Genomic DNA, 24654 nt, shown 5'->3' with positions numbered 1-24654 from the left:
ATGTTTGCTCGCATCCTTAATACTTTCCTGGGAAGGTTATCTAAAGTGCGCTTTCTAGGTTTATAGATTTGCTTATTTTTTAATTTAAACATTTTTTAAATAGACTTTTTAAAAGCAGGTTTAGGTTCACAGCAAAATTGAGGCAGACAACGGAGTTCTCTTGTGTCCACTGCCCCCTTCAACTAACAAACAGCCCTTTAAAAAAAAAAAAACTATTATTTTACAGAGGCTTTGGGGAATGGGAGAGGATACTGAAACACACAAGTGCCTTGGTCTGTTAAAATAAGGTTCAACTGAAGAGTCAGGAAGGTACAAAGCAAAAACTACACTTCCCACGGAGCAGCGCGCACGTCACAGAGGAAGGACGGCGCACGCGCAGAGCGGGGTCCTCCGCGCGGCGACTCAGCTCATAGAAGGGAAAAATCGTTGTTCTCGACGTGCCGCAAATCTTGGGCGCGAGCGTGTTACTATCTGCAGACTTTGAAAAGCATTCGAGGGACACGCTTGCTCCCGCCGTCGCAATTTCCAGCGCGACGTGCTAGTTCCGCCCGTGGCTCGGTAGGCGGGGATGGGTCGCGAACTGGAACCCCGGCGGCATGGCGGGAGCGGAGGGCCAAGGTCCTCCTTCTGTGCGCCCATTTCCGGGCCTCGTAGAGGCGGCTCGCGAGGGGCGGTGCGCGCGCGCCTCGGTCCCCCCGGGGCGGGGCGGAGCTTAGACGGCCGGCCGGCGCTGGCCTTGGGGGTCAGCGCGTGTTCCCGCCCGGCCCGCGACAGTGCAAAGCTGCAGCGCGCGGATCGTGACCCCGAGGCTGGCCCGGATGGGATACTCAGCCCAGGTGCGAGCAGACGATGGCTGAGATAGGGCCCCGAACTCCGGCGGTTTTTATTATATGCTCAAGATGTGGCTCTTAACAAAACTTCATTCTCACTCCGTGTACCTCCATTTACCTCCTCTCGTCTCTGCAGCCAAGGAGAGCTTCAGTGTTTATTCACTAGCACCTTTTCTCCTTCAGGCTTTCTTGAACCCACTTCAGTCAGGCGTTGCCCCCACTACACTGAAATGCTTCTTTGTCAGAGCCACCAAGGATCAGGGTTAACTTAGTTCTCAGCCCCGTATCAGTATTTTATACAGCTGATCACCGCCCCTTCTTGAAACACCTTCATTTGGCTTGGGCAGCGTTCTCGTCCCTCGCCTCAGCTCTCTCTGGCCTTTCTGCTCATTCTTGCCCCGCTTTCTTCAGTGGTTGTACTGCCCCAAGGCCTTATCTTCATCTTTTTTCTTCATTCAGTTCCTAGAAATTACTCATTTCAAGGCTTTAAATATAAATACCATCTGTTGTGCTAACTCAAGTTTTTATCCTCAACCCAGTTCTCTGCCTTGAACTCCAGGTTCTTATATGTAGCTCTCACGTGACATCTCTTAAATAACTGAAATTTTGAGTTTTACCTTTCACCTTCTCCAACCTTCTCATTCTTCCAGTTGCTCAGGCCAAACACCTTGGATTATTCTTGGTGTCTTTTGCTTCTCCTCTCTCTGCCTCCATCAATCTATCAGCACATAGTTATCCTTGAGGCTTCAAAGTTTCACTACTGGGTGTTTCATTGTAGATATTCCCTTTGGCACTTGCACCTTTCTGCCTGATGATTTGTGTTTTCAGTTCTTTGACATTATCTGTCATTATTGAGATTTATCCATTTATCTATATTGTGTCCTATATGTCCTTTTTAGAGTGTTTATTTCATCAACGGATAAGTATATGGAACTATTTGTTTAATGTCTGTATTCCTTTCTAGAGTTAAGTTTCCTAAGAACAAGGTTGGAACTGTTTGTCTCTCTCACTGCCAAATATCCCTCATGCCTGTCACAGAGTAGGTGCTTGATAAATATTATTAAATAAATGAATTTATAAAAGGGAAGTACCTCTTCTCCATAAGTGGGAAGTAGACAATCCCTCTTAGAGTATGTTGATAGCATCTAGTTGTTTTTTTTTTTTTTTCCTGGGGTAGGGGAGGAAAAGATATTGAATAGCACAGCTTCAGAATTGTTGCTTTGTTTTTAACTTGAAAGACTATTTTACAGGATTCAGTTCAGCATTCTGTTTTGAGGACTTAGTAGTTGCCAGGCCCTCTGCTAGTTGCTAAGAATGTAAAATGAATAAAACTGCATCCCACTCTTCTAAGAGCTCACCATTAGGCAGAAGAGACAAGTGAAACAATTAGTCGCTGTATATGTGGCAAGTGCAAGAATGAAAGTTTGTGTAAGATGCTTTGGAAGTTTTGATTGCCCTTGGCATTGGGGCAGCCAGATCTCTCTCCAGTCATTTCTGACTGTAAGCAGCTTTGTTCTTTTACCCCAGTATGCCATACTGCCATACAAATATGGCCATGTTCTCTGTGTGCCGCGGTGTAGAAAGATTGGCAAGTACTGCTGTAAAGTGTTAACGTTGCTGCCATTTGATTTGGACCCTGAAAGGTGAATAAATTTGAGAGATCCCGAGGGGAAGAAGGGGAAGGATTAAAGGGCATCAGGCAAGTGTAACAGTTTGGGCAGGTACAACAGAAGCATGGAAGTCTGCTTGTTTGGGATGGGGGCCCTGGAATTGTTCAATGTGGTTATCGTAGGGTAGAGTCAGTAGATGAGGGCTGTTTGAGAGATGCTGTCCAGGATCTGAAACAATGCCTTGAAAGTGTTTTGTAAACCAGAGTATCTGTTTTATAAATACCTGGCCCAACCACAAGGCACCCTGTTCTCAGTAGGTGGGTCCATTACAGTCTCTAGGTTTAGTGACCAACTTTCAGGCACTGGAGGTGGAGACGTGTGGTAGGTAAGTCACAGGCCTTTTTTTCTGATTTCTAAGTTTGTATACAAAGATTCTTACAAAGGTTTAAAAAATGAATCTCATTTAAGTTTTTGATGCATCATCTACATTGGAAAAAATATTAATTTATGTCACTCAAGGATTTGTGGTCACTACATCCGTGGAATGGAAGGTAGCTTGGTGTACATGAACCAGTGGCAGTGGGATGTTGATGATGCTAAAGGGCTGTGTGAGCCCTTAAGGCTTAGGTTGTAGAGTCAGGCAAATCTGGATTTGAATCCCACCTCTGCTACTTATATCTTGCATGACCTTGATGGAGTCATTTATTTCTCCAAGATTCCAGTTTCCACAGTACTAAACGAATAGGACTTACTTTGCAGGATTGTTAAGAGGGTTAAATAGGATAATCTATGTAAAAGTGCCTAGCATGTGGTAGGTACTCAGTAAGAAATAGCTACTACCTTTATTTTTCTACCTGTTTTTTTTTCAGATGCCACAATAAATTATCATCTCATTGGTGATGCTTTCAGTGTACTCATAATAACCCAAAAGTTGATTGGCAGTTTACAATAGACAAATGCCTCAACTTCCACGATCTCTTTTGCTATTGAATTTGTGAAGTCGTGACAGAACATGGAATTGAAAGGAAGAACGTGGATTTTAGAGTTTTCAGTCTTGCAGTTCTAGCTCAACTACCTGGATTTCCTGAGTTACGTAGCTTGCATAACTTAACCTCTCTGAACTTCAGTTTCACCAGCTATAAAGAGGCTGTGCTTATAGGATTGCTATAAGGTTTAAATGACAATCCCCTGTGTAAGCTCCAGTACAGAAGCAGGGTAGGTACTAGGGGAAAAAATTGTTATTTTCTTTTTAACGTATAAAAAATCAGTTAATGAATGTACATTCTTGATGGATCGAGGGTATGAAATCTGAGTGTAAGGTTTTAGATGCCTTGTGTCTCTTTGAGTCAGAACAAAACTTGGATTATCTTAAGCCCTATGGGATTAATTTTAGAGTGGTTTAAGTATAGGATGCTTGAATTTGTATGGGGCCTTGGCTTCTAGTATAGAGGCCAGAGTGCTGTTTTAGGCGGGGACTTTAGCAATTAATATATATGCTTTCACCCTGCAACTTTTGTCCCTGAGAAATACTTCTTCGTAGTCAAACTTCTTAGTTGCAGAAAAGAAAAAAACTAACCCAAACACTAGCCTAAGTAGAAAAAGGTATTAACTCTAACTGAAGAGTTCTAGGTATATACCAGCTTCAGGCATGGCTGTATCCAGAAGACTAAATTATGTCACTGGTATTTTCTACATCTTTCAGTTCTGCTTTCCTCCATGTTGGTTTCTCTTTCAGGCAGGCAGAAGCCTCTGTGAGTTACAGGCTTCCAAGCTACTCTCTTAACCAAAAACTGAAAAAGATATCTCTTTGCAGATAGCTCCAGCAAAAGATCTAAAACTGGTTTTGGCCAGACTTGAGTCTCATATTTCTTCCTGAACCAGAAATGATGGTCAGGAAGAATGTAATACTTTCAGTAGTCCAGGCCGTGTACCCATCCTTAGAACAAAGGTGAGGAACAGTTTCCCAAAAGGAAATTGAAGCACTGTTACCAAAAGGGAGGAAAAGTGCCGGGCGAGACACTCGGAGGTTGCTTCAGCAATGGTGGAGTAGTTCATATCAGGCCAGCCCTCTCACAAATAATGAATATAAATGCTGCATAAAATATTTTTTAAAAGCATTATCTGAAGGTACTGAAGAGCAACCAGAAGCAGGCAGTAACTGGACAGGAGCTGGAGCTGATACCCAGAACAATGTCAGCTTCCTATTTGTGAGTTTCCTATTTGCTTTTAATGCCTGTGGACATCATGACAAAGGCCCATCTTGGAAAGAAGACTGCCACAAAGAAGGTGTTCAGATTCTCCATATAAAAGTAATTTTATCTACTTGTCCATCAACTGATGATTGGATAAACAAATGAGATATATCCATGCAATGGAATATTATTCAGCCATAAGAGGAATAAAGTGCTGATACATGTTTCAGATGGATGAACCTTGAAAACATTAGGCTGAGTGAAAGAAGCCAGATGCAAAAGGCCACATATTATATAATTCTGTTGATATGAACTGTCTAGTCTAAAATAGGCAAATCCATAGAGATGGAAAGTAGAATAATGGTTATCAGTGGCTGAGAGGAAGAGAGAATGGGGAGTGACTGCTGATGGGTACAAGTTTCTTATTGGGGTGACGAAAATATTCTAAGATAGTGGTAATGGTTGCACAGACTTGTGAATTTACTAAAAAAAAAAACACTGAACTGAACACTTTTAAAGAGTGAATTATGTGGTATATGAATTATATCTCAATTAAGCTGTTATTTTTAAAAATCAGCCAAACTTCTGAACTAGACAAGCATGGAGCACGCTTGCAAGCAGCTCAGCTAAAGCTAAAAGAGTTGTACAGATTTCAGCTGATGCCTACCATGGGGATCTCTTGGGAGTTTGAGTTCAGCTATGTCAAACTCGCAAGAATGTAACAATCCAGATTCTACAGTATATCATTTACAATGTCCAGGATATAGTCCAAAATTACTAGACACAAGAAACAGTAAAATATGAGTTATATTTGTGAGAAAAGGCAATCAAATGAGATCAACCCCAAGATGACTCAATGTTGTTATTAACTGACAAGACTTTTTAAGTGGTTATTAAAACTATACTCAGATATGTAAAGGAAAAATGTGCTTATAATTGAAATAGAAATATGCTTATATTTCTTATAACAAGAAATCTCAGTGGAGAAATAGAAGCTATAAAATAGAAACATGCAAATTCTAGAACCAAAAAATCCAATACCTGAAATAAAGACTTCACTAGAAGGATTGAAGAGCAAATTGGGGTAACTAGATATTTATATGGATAAGAAAGACCTTTACCTTACGGCAAACAGAATTAATCTGAGGTAGACTATAAACGTAAAAGCTAAAACTATAAAATTTCTAGGAGAAAACAGAAGAGTAGCTTAGGATCTGGGAACACAGTAATAACCATTAAAAATTTGATAAGTTAAAGTTTAAAACTCTGCTAATCAAAAGACACCATTAAGGTAAATAAGTAAGCCATAAACTAGGAGAAAGTATTTTCAAAATTCACATCTGACAAAGGACTTGTATCTTGAATACGTAACTAATTACTAAAAATCAATAATGAAAAGACAGGAGCTAGGAAAAAAAAAGATGATAGAGGCTCTGTACATCCCTCTGGCGACCAAATCAAATTGCGATGGACACAAGGAGCAACAGCAAGGAAGAATCGCCTGGGATCTTGATGAACAAGCCATATAACTAGGCAGAAATCCAAGAAAGCACCCTGCAACAGCAGAAGGTAGGACGGGGCGAGGACATGGAGCTGCCCGGTCTCAAGCGACTGAGTGAAAAGGAGGCAGCGGCAGCGGCAGACACCTCTTAAAGGGGCCGCCTCTGCGAGCAGACTTTCGCGATGACGGACCTGCTCGCTCTCAGCACCAGTGCCGATTTGGCAGCGCAAGGGGCACCAGGGACTTACAGGGAGACATTGTCAGAGTTAGGGCCAAGGCTAGATTCTCTCTGTACAGAAGTGCCAATGGTATCCATTGTTCCCTCTTGAGCCCTCCTTACTTCCAGTGCACTGACACAGCGCCGCCATAGCCCTGACGTCATCAGGCTGGATAACAGAGGTCACTCCGTCCAGAGGATTCCCTAAAACCCCGCCTCCCCCAACTCGTGGCCCCACCCAAGATACATCCAGGTGTATCCTCAGAGAGTCAGGTGCTCCTTGCTAAGCAGTGCCTAGACTCACACTGGAGGCAGCTGGCCTTGGTTTCTGGTGTGGTCTTTTGAGGCAACTATAAGCACAGCATCTGTGGATTGCTTGCTGAATCTTAACAGGTGGCCCTGGAGGGGCAGAGACTTGGGCTAAATTTGGCTTGAAGCTGAGCCCTTCTCAGGACTGTGCCTCTGGACACCTACTTCACAAATCCACACTAATAAGACCGGGAGACTTAGGAGCTTTGCTTAGTACATAGAAACAGACATGGAAAGGCAGCTAAAATGGGAAGACAAAGAAGCAGAAACCATATGAGAGAACAGAACAGAGATCCAGGTATAATGGGGTCAAGTAATCTAACAGATGCAGAGTTCAAAACACTGGCTATAAAGATACTCAATGACCTTTTGAGAAGTATAGATAAATTTAGTGAGAACTTCAACAAAGAGATTAAAAAAATATAAAAATGGAAATGGAAATTATAAAAAGGAACCAATCTGAAATGAACAACACATTATTTGAGATGAGAAGTATATTAAATGGGGTAAACAAAGGAATTAAAGTGAATAAAGAAAAGGATCAAATGCCCTGTCTAGAGGATGGGAAAGCCAAGGACATGCGATCAGAATGGCAAGAGATAAGATGCCAAGACTATAAAAATAATTTAAGGAGCATATGGGACACTATTAAGGGTCCAAATATCCATCTGATTGATGTACCTGAAAAAAATCAAGATGTTGAACAGCTGTTTGAAGAAATAATGATGGAAAACTTCCCTAACCCGGTGAAGGAAATGGACATAAAACCCCAGGAAGCTCAGAGAATCCTAAAAACCAGGGATCCAAAGAGGCCCACACCAAGACACATCATAGTTAAAATGCCAAATGTTAAATACAAAGAATATTAAAAGCAAGAGAAAAACAGATAATTACTTATAAGGGAATACCCATAAGACTGGCAACTGATTTCTCAAAAGAAACTATGCAGGACAAAAAGGCTTGGCAAAAAAATATTCAAAGTGATGAAGACCCAGGATCTACAACCAAGTATACTTTATCCAGCAAGCTATAATTTAGAGTCGAAGGACAGAAAAAGAGCTTCCCAGATAGAAATAAGCTAAAGGAATTTATTGCCACCAAGCCAGTATTACAGGAAATGTTGGAGGGACTTCTTTAAGAAGAAACAACATGTATCAAAAACAGGAATAAAGAATGGTAACAACTACATTCCTGTCAATAAAGACCTCAAATGGAAAAGAAATGTATAAGAAAACAAGACCCCTACATACAAAAAGGAAGAGGATGGAAAAAGATTGCTTTGATGGACCTAGAAGGTATTTAAGTCAGACAGAGAAAGAAAAGCACTATATGATTTCACTTATATGTGGAATCTAAGGAATAAAAAGAACAAACTAATCAAAAACACTCACAATTTGGTGACGAACAGAAGAGAGGGGAGTTTGGGGGCTGGGAGAATGGGGTGAGGGATTAAAGAAGTACAAATTCGTAGCTGATGGATGGACACAGGGATGGGGAGCACGACTTAGGGAATGCAGTTAGCATTAATACGTTGGCTAGGTGGAGGGTCAGGGGAGGGAGGGAGCAATTAGGAGGATCATTTTACGAACTATATAGATGTCTAACCAATGTACTGTATACTTGCAACTAATTAAAATAAATGAATTAAAAAAAAATCATGAAAAGACAACCTAATTAAAAGATAGGCAAAAGACCTGAACAAATGAGCTCGTGAGAAAGTGCTCAACATTATTACTCACCAGAGAAGTATCAATTAAGACCACAATGATATACCACTTCACACTGGCTAGGATGGCTAAATTTTAATAAATAAAATGACAACAGTTGGTAAGGATATAGAGCAACTGGAAATTCATACATTGTTGGTGTGGGTGGGAAATGGTACAACTACTCAGGAAAAGGGTCTGGTCTGGCAGTTTGTTATAAAATTAAATATACATCTCAGACCTAACTACCCAAAAAAGGTCAACATCTGCCATAAAAAAAGAATCATATATGACTGCTTAGAGCAGTTTTATTCATAACAGTCCCAAGCACCATCAAAAGAGAACTGGTGAAAAAACTAGTTTGTTTATACAATAGAATGCTACTTGGCAATAGGAAGGAACAAACTCCTGATACACTCAAGAACATAGTTGAATCTTAAACACACATTTAGTGAAAGAATCTAGACACTAAAGAATTGGAATGCCGGCATGATTACATTTGTATGAAGTCCTGGAACAGGCATAACTAATCTATAGTGAAAAATATCAGAATAGTGGTTCCCTCTGTGGGTAGAAATAAGTGGTGTGGCCTTCTAAGTCAGCGGAAAGAAGAGAGTGCTAGAAGCTGAAACGTTTAGAGCACTGAGCCTTACCTCAAAATGAATATGAATACCTAAAACCTTGCATGAATTGCCTAGCCTCTTACTGTTTGAGAATAGTGATAAGATCACCTGGGGAACTTGGACTCTAGTAACAGGCAGCATGGGCTGGAAGCTTTCCTGCTCAAGCTGGAAACTGCTTGGCCTTTCAGTCAGGTATGGTTCTAGGTCATGCGTGACTCCTTCCCACTTGCTTTGCATCAACAGGCATGGCGTTCTCAGGGTAGAGAGCCCGAGAAAACCTTGCCTCTTTTAGAGCGTGTTTTCTGGGGACATTTAAGTTCATAACTGAGTGGATCTAGAGATGGCAGTAGCTTGTTATACAATCATAAAATAAGGTGGTTCTCCTAGGCAGGGCACTCACTACCCAGTAGGCCAAGTGATCCTCCAGAATCCTGGCACTCATCTCAGCACCTTAAAATTATTTCATATTGGATAGGAATGAGGTAAGGTAAAAGCGTTTCAAAAGTCACATGTCACTGTTTATATGTGTGGGGAACCCAATAATTGGTGTAGGGGCTGAATGTCAGAGGGCTCAGGTCTTTTCAAAAACAGGGCCCTCCTTCTGCACTCTTGCCTGCTGGTTGCAGAGTTAGGCCCTGCCTGGTTTGTGTTAGATCTACTCCCCCTCCAGACCACATGAGTCAGCTTTTTCACTTTAGTTTGCTGAATGTTTCAACCTTAATCTCCTGTCTGTCTCTGCAGCTACCATTTGCGAAAGGTTTTAAGAGAGACATACTTTTTTCTTGTATATCCGTGGGATATCACTGGAGAAATACCCAAGAAATAAGAAGTAGGAGGTATTTTACTTCTTGAATTGTTTTTTGTTTTTTGTTTTTTGTTTTTACTATGTGCATATATTATCTACTCTCGAGTTCTGTTTTTGTTTTTTGGGTTTTTTTTTTCCTTAAGGGAAACAGGCCTTGTGTCCAACCACAATGAGACAGACAGGCTGATAGTATGCTAATATGAGAGCCCAGACTAAGATAGTGGCAGGTGTGGTAGGAGAGAGGGGACTGTATTTCTGAGGCAAAATCAATATAATTTGAATGGACATTGATTACGGAGGTGAGGGGGTTGGAGATGAGCAAGGAGAAATCAGTGACTCCAGAATTTCTAGCTTAGGAAGCTGGCTGAACGGTGGTGGACACCAATAATCCACATCCAGAGGGCAGAGCAGTGCAGGAAAGGAAGCGTGCAGTGTGTGAGGGGCTTCTTAGTAGAACATTCAGGTGGCAGCTGGAAATCTGAGTTGGGGTCCCTGAAGAGAGGACAGTGCTGGTATTGATTTGGAAGTTTCAGAATTTGGGGCCTTGAAGCCGATGAGAATGCTCAGGAGAATGAGAAGACCCCGGGGTGATCTTCCATGGGGGTGGAGGAGGAGGGCAGCGGAAAGACCACGCAGGGTGGCTAGAGAAATAGGGGAGGTTGGAGGCCTAGAAACCCAGAGAGCAGAGTTTTGGGGAGCAGCGTGTTGTCAGGCATTCAGTTTAGTGGAAAGTTCTAGGAGCACAGATCACTGGGGACTAGGGAGAGACAGGCTTCCATGAGTTGAGGAGTAAATGGGAATAGAAGGAAGGATAATGGGTACTGTGTGCCAGGTCCCTGCTCGGTACGGAGGATAAAGTGATTCCCACCCTCAGAGATTGGATAAGCTAGAGAAGGAGACAAATATACACCAAGAGAATTTTAATATTATTTGGTAGGCACAGTAATGGAGAGATGGCACTGGCTGTTATGGGAGCACTGAGAAAGGTAACAACCTAGACTAGGAGACTGGGGATTTCTGTTGGTGATTAGTGGAGGAGGTGACTTGGTAGTAAGCTAGGTCTGAGAGAATAAGAAGTTAAATCAGACACAGGGTTATGGGTAATCTGGTTGTGAGAGGGACATCCCAGATAGAGGGAACAGCATGAATATAGGGTATGGAGAAAAGAAATTACACGGCGTGTGGTTCAAAGCAGAACAGTTCAGTGTTGCTGGAAGGTAGAATGTGAGGCAGAGAGTGATGAGAGTCAGGCTTGGAGACCTGTGTCCTATGTCCTGTGTTAAGGGCCTGACCTGGAGGCCGGGGGTTGAAAGCTTTTGGTCAGGGAACAGTATGACCACCCTTGTCTTGTAGATGGATGGTTCTGGGCTGTGTACAGGGTAGATTTGATGGAGATGAGAATGCAAGGAGTAAGACCACTTCGGAGGCTGCTGCATAATTTACAGGGAGATTGACCTGATATAGCCTGAAACAGTGAAGGATAAAAAGGGGAGTGGACGGAGTCCTGAAGTATTGGAGTGACAAACCAACCACAGTGGTGATTAATTGGACATGGAGATTGAGGGAGAAGGCGGAGTTGAAAATAACTCAGTTTCCAGCATAGGTGGCTGAATGGGTTAGGTAATGTAACAGAGGAGGAGCATGTTCCCACGTAGGTGTTTTGGGGGTCTGTTGGTTAGGGAGGTGATGAGTTTGGTTTTGGAGTTATTGATTTTTTTTCCTAACAGTTTAATTAAGATATAATTCACATACCATACAATTCACCCACTTAAAGTGTACAATTCATTGTGGGACTTCTTAGTATATTCACAGTGTTTGCAACCATTATAATCTAATTTTGAATATTTTCTGGACACTTTGATTTTAAAAAATTGTTTTCATTATGGAAAATTTCTAATATACAAAAGTAGAGTCATATAAGGAATGTCTATGACGGGAATAGTGATTTGGGTTGTCTCTGGTAGAGATGCCCAGCCAACATGAGAATATGATTCTTAATCTTGGGGAAGCCATCTGGGCTGGAGATAGATTTGGAAGTTGGTACCATGTGCTTCATAGCCAACGATGTGGTATCCTGCAGGAGCCAGGGGAAACGACTACACTTAAAAAAGAAGTTTGGCATAGTGGATGTGGGAAATTCAAAATGGACCTAGCTTTGGTGATGGGGGGAGGGCACGAGAGAGACGGAGTATGAAGTAGGAAAGTAGTAGAGAGTATACAGTGCCTTTCAAATCCCTGAGGAATACCACCAGCATTTAGAGGACAGGTGGGAGAGGGGCCAGCCCAAGAGACTGAGGAGGAACCGGAGGGAGGTGGAGGTGAACCACAATCACGCACCACACAGGAGGGAGGTCCTGAAGTCAGAGGAGGAGGGCACCTGTGTCGAGATGTTGACAAGTCAAGTCGGATGAAGCAGGAAAGGATCTGATGCTTTGACCTGTTGGGAGGTTTATTTGTTCTCTTGAGAGTGTTTTTGCTAGACTGGTAAGGACAGAAGCTGGACTGAAGTAGGTTGAAAAGTAAAATGGGGTTGAGAACATAGAGGCACATGGTTGGACAACTTCAGAATTTTTGCAGTGAAGAAGAACAGAGATGGATGGGGAGCTGAAGGCGAGTATGGGGTTTGGAAGCTCTTTTTTTTTTTTTTTTTTTTTTTTAAAGGTGGGCTCTCCTAAAATATGCTTGTTTGCTCATAAAACATTGGAAAGGAGTGTCAGACAGCCCAAGAGGAGATGGGTTCAGAGCACAGAGGAGGGATTGGTTTTCAGTAAGTAGAGGGACAGTTCTTCCCTCTGTAGGGGAAGGTTGGGGTGACAGGTGATGCTGTGCATAGTTCCTCTTTTGTTGGTGGGAATAAAGTCTCTGGCTTCTTTTCTGAGCAAAGTAGGAATTTCAGACATCAGCTAGCGGGGCCCAGGTCTGAGGGCAGTAGCAAAGACAAAGTTTGAAGTTTTAGGTAGGATCATCAGGGCACAATAACTGGATTATCCTAGCTACATAGACAGGTGCCTGCTGTCAGTGTTTGTGATGGCAAAATAAAAAGTAAAACCCACTTGTCAAGTTACGGGGCTTCCCCAATTTGAATGTGCACAGGTGTGGACATGTAGAAAGCAGGTGATTCCAACTGAGACTCCTGCTTTATTTAGCAGGAGAGAACAGCCCTCTTCCAGGCTAATCCATCCTTTCCCAGGACTTCCCACTGAACTGCCATCTTCAGTCCATAACTCCAGCGTTTACTGTCATTCGTGGGGCTCTTTCCTGCTCATCTTTTCTCACTCAGCAGATTATTCCCCAAGACTTCAGCCATGACCTTATGCTGATTGTTCTCAGATTTGTCCACATCCAGGCTCTGATTTAAACTCTAGATCCATTATTTTGTGTGGTTCTAGCTAATGCAACTAGACTTTTTAAAAATCTAGTTTTCCTTCTGTATATTAAAATGCATTATGTTAAGCTGTGATGGTAAACATAGTATAGCACTTGTAAAAAAAAAAACAGACCAATGACACAAGCAAAAAAAGAAAAGTAGATAAATTAGACCTCATAAAAATTAAAAACAGGTGCTATAAAGGACACAGTTCAATAACGAAGAAAACAGCCAACCCAATAAAAATTGACAAAGGACAGTTCTCTGAAGAAGATAAACAAATGCAGAGATATAGGAACCCTCATAAGTTGGTGATGGAAATGTAAAATAGAAACAGTCTGGCAGTTTCTCAAAAGGTCAGAGTTACCATGTGATCCAGCAATTCCACTCCTAGGTATCTACCCAGAAAATGAAAAACATGTCCACACAAAAACTTGTATAAGAGTGTTCATAGCAGCCTTATTTGTAATCGCCAAAAAATAAACACAACCCAAATGTCCATTAGTTGATGAATTGATATACAAAATGTGGTGTATACACACAGTGGGATAGTATTCAGTAACCAAAATAAATCAAGTATAAGCCAGGCAAATCTATAGAGACAGAAAGTCGATTAGTTTTGCCTAGGGCTGGAGGGGATGGGGATGTACATCTGGTTAAAATGTACAATTCATTGGTTTTTAGTATATTCAGAGTTAGGCAGCCATCACCACAATTCGTTTTTAAACATTTTCATCACCTAGCCAAAAAACCACATACTCATTAACGGTCGCTCCCCTTTCTCCCTCAGCCACCCCCGACCTCCAGCTTTCTATGGATTTGCCCATTCTAGATATTTAATAGAAATGCAGTCAGTGCTGACCTATTCCGGATCTGGAGGGAAGAGGAAGCTTTCAGTGTTTTACCATTAAGTATGATGTTAGCTGTGGGTTTTCATAGATGCCCATTATCAAGTTGGGGAAGTTCCCCTCTGAGCCTAGTTTGTATATTACTTTTTTTTAATAAATAGAAACAGATTTTAAGAGAGTATGAATATTTAAATACATGGGGTTCACAGTTTATTAGTGGAGGGAGTTTATTCAGTGTGAATCTGATCTCTATGGATATAGATATGTGTTAATTGAACAACCTTTCTAAGAAGATAGTGTACCGTGCAAAATTTCAGTACCCTAAAAATTTTTCTCATTGTTTTCCAATCTACCTTTGTCTTTAGTCATGTCATTTTTTTGCCTAGTTATAATAACATTTTTTATTGCCTGTTAATTGTCTTTTCTTCTTTTCTTAATTACATTTTATTGCATTTTATTTTCATCAGAATACACTCAACTCTCCTTAAGTCAGATTTTTTAAAAAATAATTTCTCTTCTACAGTAAAGTAGTAACAGTGCTTTATGACTTGGAAAGTGCCTTCATATACAATCTTATCTGAATTCTTCTTTTACAGATTTAAAAAGATGGAGACCAGAATGTTTAAATCATTTGTCAGGATAGTAGCTGGGGCTCGGGCATGCTGCTTTTGGAAGTTATTAAATAAGTACTCCTTCACTTGGCTAAATATGTTGAATACACACATGTCATTGGATTATGGTAGAATTCTAAGACAACTTGCCACAGTATTAGTTTCCTAGGGCTGCTGCAGCATGTTACCACAAACTGGGTGGCTTAAAACAACAAATGTATTATCTCACAGTTCTGAAGGCTAGAAATCCAAAATCAAGAGGTTGGCTTAGTCCCCAAATGGAGGATGGGTTCCTTCTTGAGTGCTCAGGAGAATGTGTTCCATGCCTCTCTCCCAGCTTCTAGAGATGGCTTGCAATCCTTGGCATTCCTTGGCTTGTAGCTGCCTAACTCCAATCTCTGCCCCTGTCACATGGCCGTCTTCCCTGTGCATGTGTGTCTCCCCACCTGGCATTCTCCTCTCTGTGTGCCTGTGTCTGTGTCTCTTCTCCTTTCATAAGGACACCAGTCACGTTGGATTAAGGGCCTACCCGACTCTGGTATGACCTGATCTTAATGTACATCTTAATTATGTCTGCAAAGACCCTATTGTCAAGTATGGCCACATTCACAAGTTCCAGGGGTTAGGACTTCAACACGTCTTTTTGGAGGACACAGTTTAACTCACAACAGCAATTAATGATGTTCTCTTTTGTTACTCCCTCCACCTCAGGTGCCCCATGTACCATGGCCCTGGTGTCTGCTGATTCCCGCATTGCAGAACTTCTCACAGAGCTCCATCAGCTGATCAAACAAACGCAGGTAAAAGACCACAGCCCTCCACTCCTAGAGAGGAACATGGGCTGAGATACTGAGCTGTGGAGGTGTGGGTGGGAGTTGTCTTTAGAGAGATTGGACATGCAGGGACCAAGGTGATGTAATGAAGGTAAGAGGAGGAGGGGAATGTTGAGCATGACTACCATTCCCGTTGGATTATCTGTCATGTGCAGGATCTCATGATTCTTTTTGTTTAATAACAGCCATGTTGAGATGTAATTCACACACCACATAATTCACCCATTTAAAGGGCACAATTCAGGGGTTTTCACTGTAGTCAAAGAGCTGTGCAAAAATCATCATCAGTTTCGGAGCATCTCATTGCTTGACAAAAGTGCCCTGTACCCAACTGGAGTCATTCCTTTTTCCTTCCACCTCCTCACTCCAGGTAAACAAAGATACTCTTAACGGACAAGATAGTCTAAGGGTTTACACATTATCTCAGAAGCTGGTCAAGGGCCAAACCTTTTTTTTGGAATGTTCAGGGTTTGAAAACCCAGGCCTGTGTTGTATAAAGGAGAAAAGGTTAGCACTCCCCTTGACAAGGACGGAAGAGGCCCTCGGGTCTGACAACATGTGTACGGTTAAAGCATTGCCACCTACTTCGTGGTATCTAACCACTGTTAAAAAAAAAAAAGAAAAGAGAAAACCCAGGCCTGATGAGTTAATCTTTTACTGCACAAGGTACATTGTGCTCTTGTGGACAAAGTACAAGGTACTCTTCTGGACATTGGCCTATGATCTCTTACAGCAAAACGATCATATTGGAACATCTACTTTTACTAAGGCATTTATATTACAGATACAGCAATAGTGTCAGTATGAATATACCTAACATTTGAAGGAGCCACGGGTAGGGATAGACTTAAAGAAACAACTAATCTGTAATATAGAGCTGTTACGTACATTTTCTTATTGTTGTACTAATTTGATTACTCATTTCCCCCCTTCATCTGCCACTATTTGTACCTTATGATAAACTTATTAGCTGATGGTTAGCCAAATCCAGCTCTTCCTCAGACCACTCATTTTTCATGAGTGTTACATTCTGAGAAGGCTTTGACTCAGTCTCCCGTGCATTTGGTCATCAATATCAGTGTTGTCACAGGACTTATAATATAAGGTAGTTGAAGCTTACCGACAGTGGCATGTGTTACATGATATTTAAGTATGGGCATGGTAAAATTTAGTTTCGTTATAGAACAGATCAGTAAGAATTGTAGAGCTATTTGTTATGTCTTTCCAACAGAATTGGCCCTGCCCATTTACCAGGTATTTTGAACAGGCTTTATTATAGTTAGCCTTAATTCAATTATTTCTGGGTTCCAAGGCTGCTGGGGATAAAGCCAGTCACCCTTTCCCAGCTCACCGGCTTGTACTGAGACTGGTTTCCATTGTGAGCTTTCAGACAGCAGGGATCACCCCCCTGCTGTGGGGAGGACAGGTGATATTCAGAGTATAAGTCCTATCTCTGCTAACTATACTTCAGGGTATGTCTTATTTTGACCACTTCTTGGGTCAAGAGTAGTCATGGTGCATTGATGTAAATTACAAGTGCCCCTAGAGAGCTTCCATAGGTTTGGAGGTCCATAAGATTCTCATAGGTGAACCCTTGGGGCTCAGCAGATTTGGAGAGCCATTGCCCCAAGGCTACTTTAGCCTGCATGTGTCAAGAGGCCCTGGTGCATCAGGGTGCGAGCCACTTCCCAGCACAGATGGGTCCTAGAGTCATCCAGCATTTTTGTTGAGTTGGCCTGAGCTACTTCACTAAAGCTTCACCATCTTTCCAGGCTGACACCCATCCCCTGCCTGCCTCCTTTAAGAGAACTCACTTACATTTGTTTATTCTAGTTGACAAATCTTCTCCCCTTGAATGCTGCTTCTCATTAAAAATGAATTCAACTTGTCCTACAACGCGCACACCCTTTTCGGTCTGGGGCTGGTGTTGCCTACTGTGCCATGCATTTTGTTTTCCTCTGTACTAATGGCCTGGGTGCAGTTAGGGTATGTATTTTGTACCCAGAAATGTTGGGTGCCCTATACTAGAGTTAGTCGAGTGGTAGTCACACCTGGATGTAATTTAGCCTGAGTGTATCATGCAGCTTTTCAGAACCTTCCTGGTCTCAAGGTGGGGCTATTCTCCAGGGAATATGGACCCACCATGTGGTCCCTGTTGCTTCAGTCCTATCAGAAACTCATTTTTTTTCCCTATTATTTTTAGAAGCTTTTCATTCATAAAAACAAAGTTGATATGTATTTGTGCGTAGCACAGTGAGGCACATCAGGCATGTGCTGCTATTCCTAGGGACCTTTGTAAGCATTCCAGCATCCAGGTTTATAGTTGCACAGTTATCATTCTGCAGAGAGCCATGTACCACACTGTCCAGTTGCCCAGGATAGAACGGTTCCTAGAAAATCCTTCCCAAGTGATATCCTTTATAATGGGATGTAACCTGAAAGCTAAAGGTCAAAGCATGCTGGCACACATATTGCTAAGTGAAAGAACCCAGTCTGAACGGTTATATACCGCTATGATTCCAACTATATTATATTCTGGAAAGGGCAAAATGAAAGAGTAAAAAGATAAGTGATTTCAGAGATTCAAAGGGAGGGAGGGATGACTAATGGGAGCATAGGGGATATTTAGGGAGGTGAAACTATTCTGTATGATACTGTATGCATTTGTCAAAACCCATAGAATGTACAACACAAAGAGGGAACGTTAATCTGATCTATGGAGTTTAGTTAATAATTATCAGTACTGGTTCATTACTTGTAACAAATGTACCACACTAATGTCAGATGTTGAATAAGGAGAAACTGCTAGGGAAAGCAAGTATATGGGAACTCTCTCTACTATATGCTCGATTTTTCTGTAAACCTAAAACTGCTCTAAAAATTGTTTATTAATAAAAATTTAAAGCTAAAGAAATAGAAGATAATGGACACATTGCTAGAATTCCATTCTGTCATCAGCAGTTAGTTCAGTTTATCATCATTCCATAAAGCTAAAATGCCTCTCAGAGGGATGCCCCTGAGGTTCGCATGCTTCCATCTGACTCCACTAGGTCTAAAAGCAGGGTGGTCTTGGCAAATAAATGGCTTCACCCTTTTGGGCATCTGGTGTAACTGAGTTAAGAGCTAATATTGCTCTTTTGTTCTGAGCCTCTCGAGGTATTAATACTGAACTTGCCACATGGCATAACCCATTCTTCCTTTTACCCTCAACTACTATTTCTCTTTCCTTCCATTTGTCGTTGATTCTTACTCAGACTTTTCTACCTTTGGAAGGGCATTAGGTTCAGCCACTGTGCTGGTCAAGATTGCTAGCAGCAACACAAGTCTAGCAAGTGTCCCATCCCGCATGTCCCCATCCCTGCCCTCTCCGCAGCCATTCCCATTCATGTAGGGTAGAGTTACATAGATACAGGACTAATGGGCTATTTTGACCACTAGGCAGTATAGCTGTGTTCACCATTAACCCATTTTGCCAGATGGAGTGAAGGTACAACCCACCCCCTCAGGCACTTAGAATTTCTGACTGAAAGGTTAAAAAGTGTAGTTAGAATTTCTTACTTAGGGATCATCATGCTTCCGGCATCTTCAGTTGCAGCCCTGGTCCCAGGACCACTGATGTAGGGAAAAATTGTACCAGGATCCTTCCCCATCCCCATTCCCCAGGTGAATTGTTCATAGATGTATGTATTAATTTCTGGACTCTCAATTCTATTCCATTGTTCGATATGCCAGCATCACATCATTCGATTATTGTACCTTTGTGGTAAATTTCGAAATCGGGAAATGTTTGTCCTCCAATGTTTTTTTTCTTTTTCAAGATTGTTTTGGCTGTTCTGGGTCACTCAAATTTCCATATGAATTTTAGATTAAGCTTGTCAGTTTCTACAGCTGAAATTTTGATGGAGATTGCATTGAATCTGTAGATTAGTTTGTCTTCTTTGATGAAGGAGAATCATTAAATGTATAATTTATGATTAACTTTAATGCCTTTTGTAATGCTTTTGCATTAGTCAGGGAAAAATATCCTTTTGAACTGAGCCTGAGTTTAGATCTAGAAGATGAGAGCCATGTTTATGGGGCCTCTGGCCTGGGATGCAGGCGCCACAGCAGGGTGAAGGGCGCCCCTCATGTCCTGGTGACCTTGGCCTTGCAGGAAGAGCGTTCGCGGAGTGAACACAACTTAGTGAACATCCAGAAGACCCACGAGCGGATGCAGACAGAGAACAAGAGTGAGTAGCTGGGCTCAGGAGAGAAAGCGGGTGAGAAGGGGGTGTGGGCCAAGACTGGGAACATGGCTGCTGCTGTTTTCAAAAGAGACTTTTGCATATATCTGCATAGTCCAACATGAGCTGCTTCTTAGGCCAGAGAAACAGTTTTCCCTTCGGCTGGGTGACCTAAGGTGACCTAGGAGACATAACAGACTGCCTAGCACTGAGGAAGCTTAAAATCCACCCAACTCTGGGGACTGGAAACCCAGTAAAACTGAGGCTGCATCTAGGGACATGCCTTAGAGCACACAAGCTGCCCAGTTAGCTTGTGTGTTCTAGAGCTTCCCTCCTGTTGTTCCTGCATGTGCCCGAGGCCCACAGATAGGCTACTGGGCTTGTGCGTCCCAACTCTGAGTAGCTTTGAGAGTGTTTTCTGTTTTCTCATGTGCTGAGAAATATTTTCTGCATGTTTCATGCTATGGTAAAGGTAAGAAAGTCTTCTCTTAGATGTAGTGATAGCATTTGTACCATATGAAAATGAGAACTTGTTGTATGTGGGGTTCAAGTGCCTCAGGAAGTACTTCTGAGGTACTAAAGCAGATAGGGATTGGTAGGCAGTCAGGCATAGAGGGACAGAGTGTGCAGAGGCCACGGAGGAGGCCCTGCAGTGCATGTGTGTTTGTTGAAAAAGAACTAGTCTTACATGGCTGGGGAAGGGGAGGGCAGGAACGTAGGGGACTTTATCCTGGAGGCCATAGGGAGCCAATGAAGATATAAAAGCAGGAGAGAAACCCTTGGCTGCCAAGTGTAGAGTCGCCTGAGTGAGAGTCCATGGCCTCTCTGCCTCCCAGGGTCTGATTCCGGTGTACTGGAAGCAGCGCCACATTACTGCCAGTTGCCCCTCATGCATACCTCTTTCTCCCTGTGCTTACTCTGCAGTCTCTCCCTATTACCGGACTAAGCTGCGTGGACTCTATACAACAGCCAAAGCAGACGCAGAGGCCGAGTGCAAGTAAGTACCGTGCCACGGGCCTGCATCGCCTCCCCTTCCTCCCCCAGGCACTGGGCTGCCAGGGCCTACAGACCACAGCTCCCACCTGCCTTTCCTGCCACAGATGAGAAGTTCCCACTCCCCAGCCTCTCCCTCGGGGCCCACCTTCCCTAGAACTCATTTCTGTGTCCTTCCCTAGTCCCTATTTTGTAGATGGTAGCAAGGGCAGGAGTCAGATCCCAGTGCCACCATTTACTAGGTACATGACCTCGGATAGTCACTTCAGCTAAGACTCAATTGCTCCATCATTAAAAGAGGGATAATAACTACCTAGAGAATTGTCAACATAAAATGAGATAATGCATATAAAGTTCCTAAGACCAGTGTTTTTCAAACTCTTTGCCCATAACACCCTTTAGGAAATACATTCTCTATTCTGGACTAATAATAATAATATCAATAACAACAAAAACTCTTTGTAAGCTTACTGTACGACAGGTACTATTCCAAGGACTTTATATACATATTTAATAGTCAGAGCAGCCCTAAAATGGGGGTTATCCCCTTCTAACAGATGAGGAAACTGATATTCCAGGGGGTTACATCATCTGCCAAAAGTCACACAACTAGTTAATGGGAGCCCCCAATAGTAAACCCAAAGTCTGTACTCTTTAGTAGCTGCCAGAATGGTGCAATGATGCCTTTCTACGGCACACACATTTATTTTCTATGTACATGATCGCAGAATCGGAACAAGAAGTACAGTTTTTACTGTCGCTATGTATAGTCTGTTTTATTTATTTTTTTAAATGCTGGTTGTTACCCAAGAAATTAATTTCATGACTCACTAACAAGTCACAGCCTACAGTTTATGTAACACGGCCTTGCACGTGTGGGTGACGTGGGGGTGACAGCGGTGTGCTGGAGTCGGCACCGTATGCATCACTGACGGCTCCAGGGCTCTCCCTGTCCTCCCATCTGGCTCTTCACAGGCTCTTTCCTATGTTCATGTTCCCGTATTTTCTTTGCCTGTGGCAGACCTATGCTGGTGCTTACCCTGCGTCTGATGCTGGGCAGCCTCCATATAGAGACACAAGGATAGTGAGGATCCTGCCTTCAAAGACAGTCCGAAAAGGAGAGATACCCTAAAAAAATATTTACAGGACAGTATAGTTGGTGGGCCCACAGAGGTGGGGTTCACTGTGCCTGGGGATCTGGGATGGCCTCAGGGAGGAGGAGAGGCTTGATAGGGATTGGTAGGCAGTCAGGCAGAGAAGAAAGAGTGTGCAGAAGTCATGAGGGGGGACCTGCAGGGCATGTGCGTTTGTTGAAGAACTTCAGCGAACTGGGGAAGGGAAGGGCAGGAATGTGGAGGACCTCTGGTTCCTGGACTTTATCCTGGAGGCCAGAGGGAGCCCATGAAGATCCAAAAGCAGGAGAGAAACTCTTGGCTGCCGAGTGTAGAGTAGCCTGAGTGAGACTGAAGGCTCGTTAGGAGATGAGACAGCAGATGCTGATGGAGCTGAGCCGAGACATTGGCTGTGGGGATGGAGAAGCAAGAGTGAGCTTAAGGGCAGTTTCTGATCAAATTGGGGAGCAGTCGGGAGTGGAGAAGTTGAAGATTCCAAGGTTTTTAGCTTGGACAAAGGGATTTGATGGGGTTCCCTGTGCCAGGTTGGGGAGCAGAACAAAAGTGTGGGGCTGACTTGGAAGGAGACAGTGAATTTTGATCGGACGTGTTGCCTTCTTAGTTCTCCAGCCCACCCCTCCCCACCCGTATCTTCTCCCTGATTTGCAGATTTCTCTCATCTGGCCATAGTTGGACCCTTTCCCTAAGTTTGGCTTGCATAAGTCAGAGTAACTCATGCTCATTTGAGAATAAAAGGCAAACTGTCCCTTCCCAGCTGACAAAGTGAGGTGACAGCTTCTGAAACCAGTATTGTGTGGGCTCTTCTCTGGCATCGATTTACTTAGAGTTAAGCTTGTTCCATAACTGCAAGTCCCAGCTTCTTGCAATTCTGCTGCCATTTCACTTTCGCAGACTGTCAAACGTGCTTCCATTCGTTTGCTAAACCCTGAGTGAGGCCTCCTCACTCGTGCTGGGCGTAGGAGAGCAAGTGAAGTAATGAAGACACCAACCTTGCCTGCAGGGAGCTCCGAGGCTGGAGGAGAACAAACGTTACCATGCTTTCCTATAGCACTGATCCAGGTGCTATGACATGCGTCAGCTCACCTCCTAAGTAGATGAACTAAGACCCTCTGGAAACAGAAGAGATGCCAAGAGCCCGCTTCAGGAACTAGCCCCAGTTCTGAGAAGTGTTGCTGTTCTTACTGCTCTGTGCGTTGCAGCTGCCTCCTCACTGGTCTTCTTCCTCCTGCTTTGCGGAAAATGGAAAGGAACTCCTCATCTTCATCTTCATCTAACAATCATCTCTTTCTTAAAAAGGCTTTGAAGTGGCACATTGGCAGCAGGAGTCACAGGGAAACAAGATCAAAGGCCTCACTTTCCATATTCCAGTAGAGGATGGGTAGCCATTCCCAGGTGGGAACAAGTTATTTTCTAACATTAGTTCAAAAGGCATTTTTCAAGATTCAGCTGTATAAGGGCACAGTGAACAGAATAAAGAATGGTGTCCTCAGTGACACTTTGGCCGCAGATGGTGTATAACTTAATAGCCTCGGTCACTCAGAGTTCCAGCTAGGGACGTTAGTTTAAGGAGTGGTTAAGCCATTTCAGGCAGAGGTACAGTTTAGCTTTCCAAGGGCTGAATGAATCACCGGCTAAGAGCCTGGAGGAGAGAATGAATGCCTGTCTTAGTGCCTGAACCATCTTTCTGAGCCAGGCACTGGGGCCTGGACAGCAGACCACTTACTGGTGGGCACCTGCGACATGGATGTTTTTCCATGTTGCTGACCAGAAGCAGCACTCTAGTCTTGGCACATCACAGGATGTGTCAGCTCCTTCCTCACCCCTGGCACAGACCACTTAAGAGCTGGACAAAGGAGCCATGTACCTGAGAAGCTAACATCTCTTACGTTTGTCCTGTTGCAGTACCTCCCCCACCGCAGCCGGCGCTGAGGCGTGCTGAGAAGCCTTCTCTAGGTGGGCGGAGGAGAGGGCAGCTCCCGCCAGCCCCACCTGTACAGCATCCTTGGCTTAGCTGCTTTCTGTCTAGCTCTTCAAGCACATTATTTTTTATCTTTTGTCTTTTTAAAAGGTCACCCTAATCAAATAATTACACTGGGAATTTGTATGTAGCCCACACTATTTCAGTCCCTCACTAATGGTCAGCAGGAGGTACTGAGGTTGCCGGGAAGGAGGTTAGGGCTCAGGGCTCTCGGCTGCATCCAACAGACTGTCAGCCAGAAAGAAGCCCTTCCTCAGCAGTCATAGGTGAAGCGGACCTCTTGAGGTGACACCATTCCTTTGGTTTGCTGCCAGGTTGGCTGGCCGACTATCAGAATGTAGGGAACTATGCTTTGCCTGGGATGGAGATGACCTGAAGCTTTTATGGTTCTGAGATGGAGAAATTTCAGTCCCGAAAACTGCTTTTTAAACAAAATGATCTCACAACATTGTTTCCTCAAATCTCTGCAGTGGAACTGCAGTAACTTTAGGAAAGAGAATATTACATTCTTCTCCTAGAGACTCATAATGCAATTTAAAGTATTAAAGGCTCTGCTAAGGTCTGCAACATTAATTTAATTCAGTATTTCAGAAACCTGCCTGGTGGTGGAATATGTTTCCACACTGGTTCTCAGTCTGGCTGTACCCAGAGGTTTTGATTTGATTGGGGTGGAGCTCAGACACTGATATTGATTTAACTTTCTATTTTTATATATAATTTCAGACTTAGAGAAATGGAATATTTAATACATCTGCTTCAGCAGTCTTTATATATATTTTTTCTGAACTGTTTGTTGCAAACATGATACCCTTTGACCTCTAAATACATCAGTCAATATTTCCTAAAAACAAGAATGTTCTTATATAACCATGGTA

General features: G+C 43.0%; 1 protein-coding gene and 1 non-coding gene across 3 annotated transcripts in view; both read left to right on the top strand.

Moving 5' to 3' along the window:
* The first annotated feature begins 369 nt into the window (after positions 1-369).
* The window catches only part of SGF29 (SAGA complex associated factor 29), a 28714-nt gene continuing 4429 nt past the window's right edge, over positions 370-24654 (top strand). The window contains exons 1-4 of one of the 2 annotated variants that reach the window (XM_011378743.2): positions 370-558; positions 15331-15419; positions 19606-19681; positions 20600-20672. In XM_011378743.2, the coding sequence (XP_011377045.1) occupies positions 15345-15419; positions 19606-19681; positions 20600-20672 (224 nt within the window). In that variant the 5' untranslated portion in view covers positions 370-558; positions 15331-15344. Of the gene's footprint in view, positions 559-690; positions 837-15330; positions 15420-19605; positions 19682-20599; positions 20673-24654 lie in introns of those variants that run through there. The other variant, XM_011378744.2, reaches the window with a different exon arrangement.
* LOC111731040 lies at positions 15939-16063 on the top strand. Its single transcript, XR_002776925.1, has one exon. It is a non-coding gene; the product is annotated as a U6atac minor spliceosomal RNA (small nuclear RNA).

This window comes from Pteropus vampyrus, unplaced genomic scaffold, assembly GCF_000151845.1.
Source record: "Pteropus vampyrus isolate Shadow unplaced genomic scaffold, Pvam_2.0 Scaffold347, whole genome shotgun sequence".
Classification (NCBI taxonomy): domain Eukaryota; kingdom Metazoa; phylum Chordata; class Mammalia; order Chiroptera; family Pteropodidae; genus Pteropus; species Pteropus vampyrus.
This window is presented reverse-complemented; position numbering and strand designations above follow the sequence as displayed.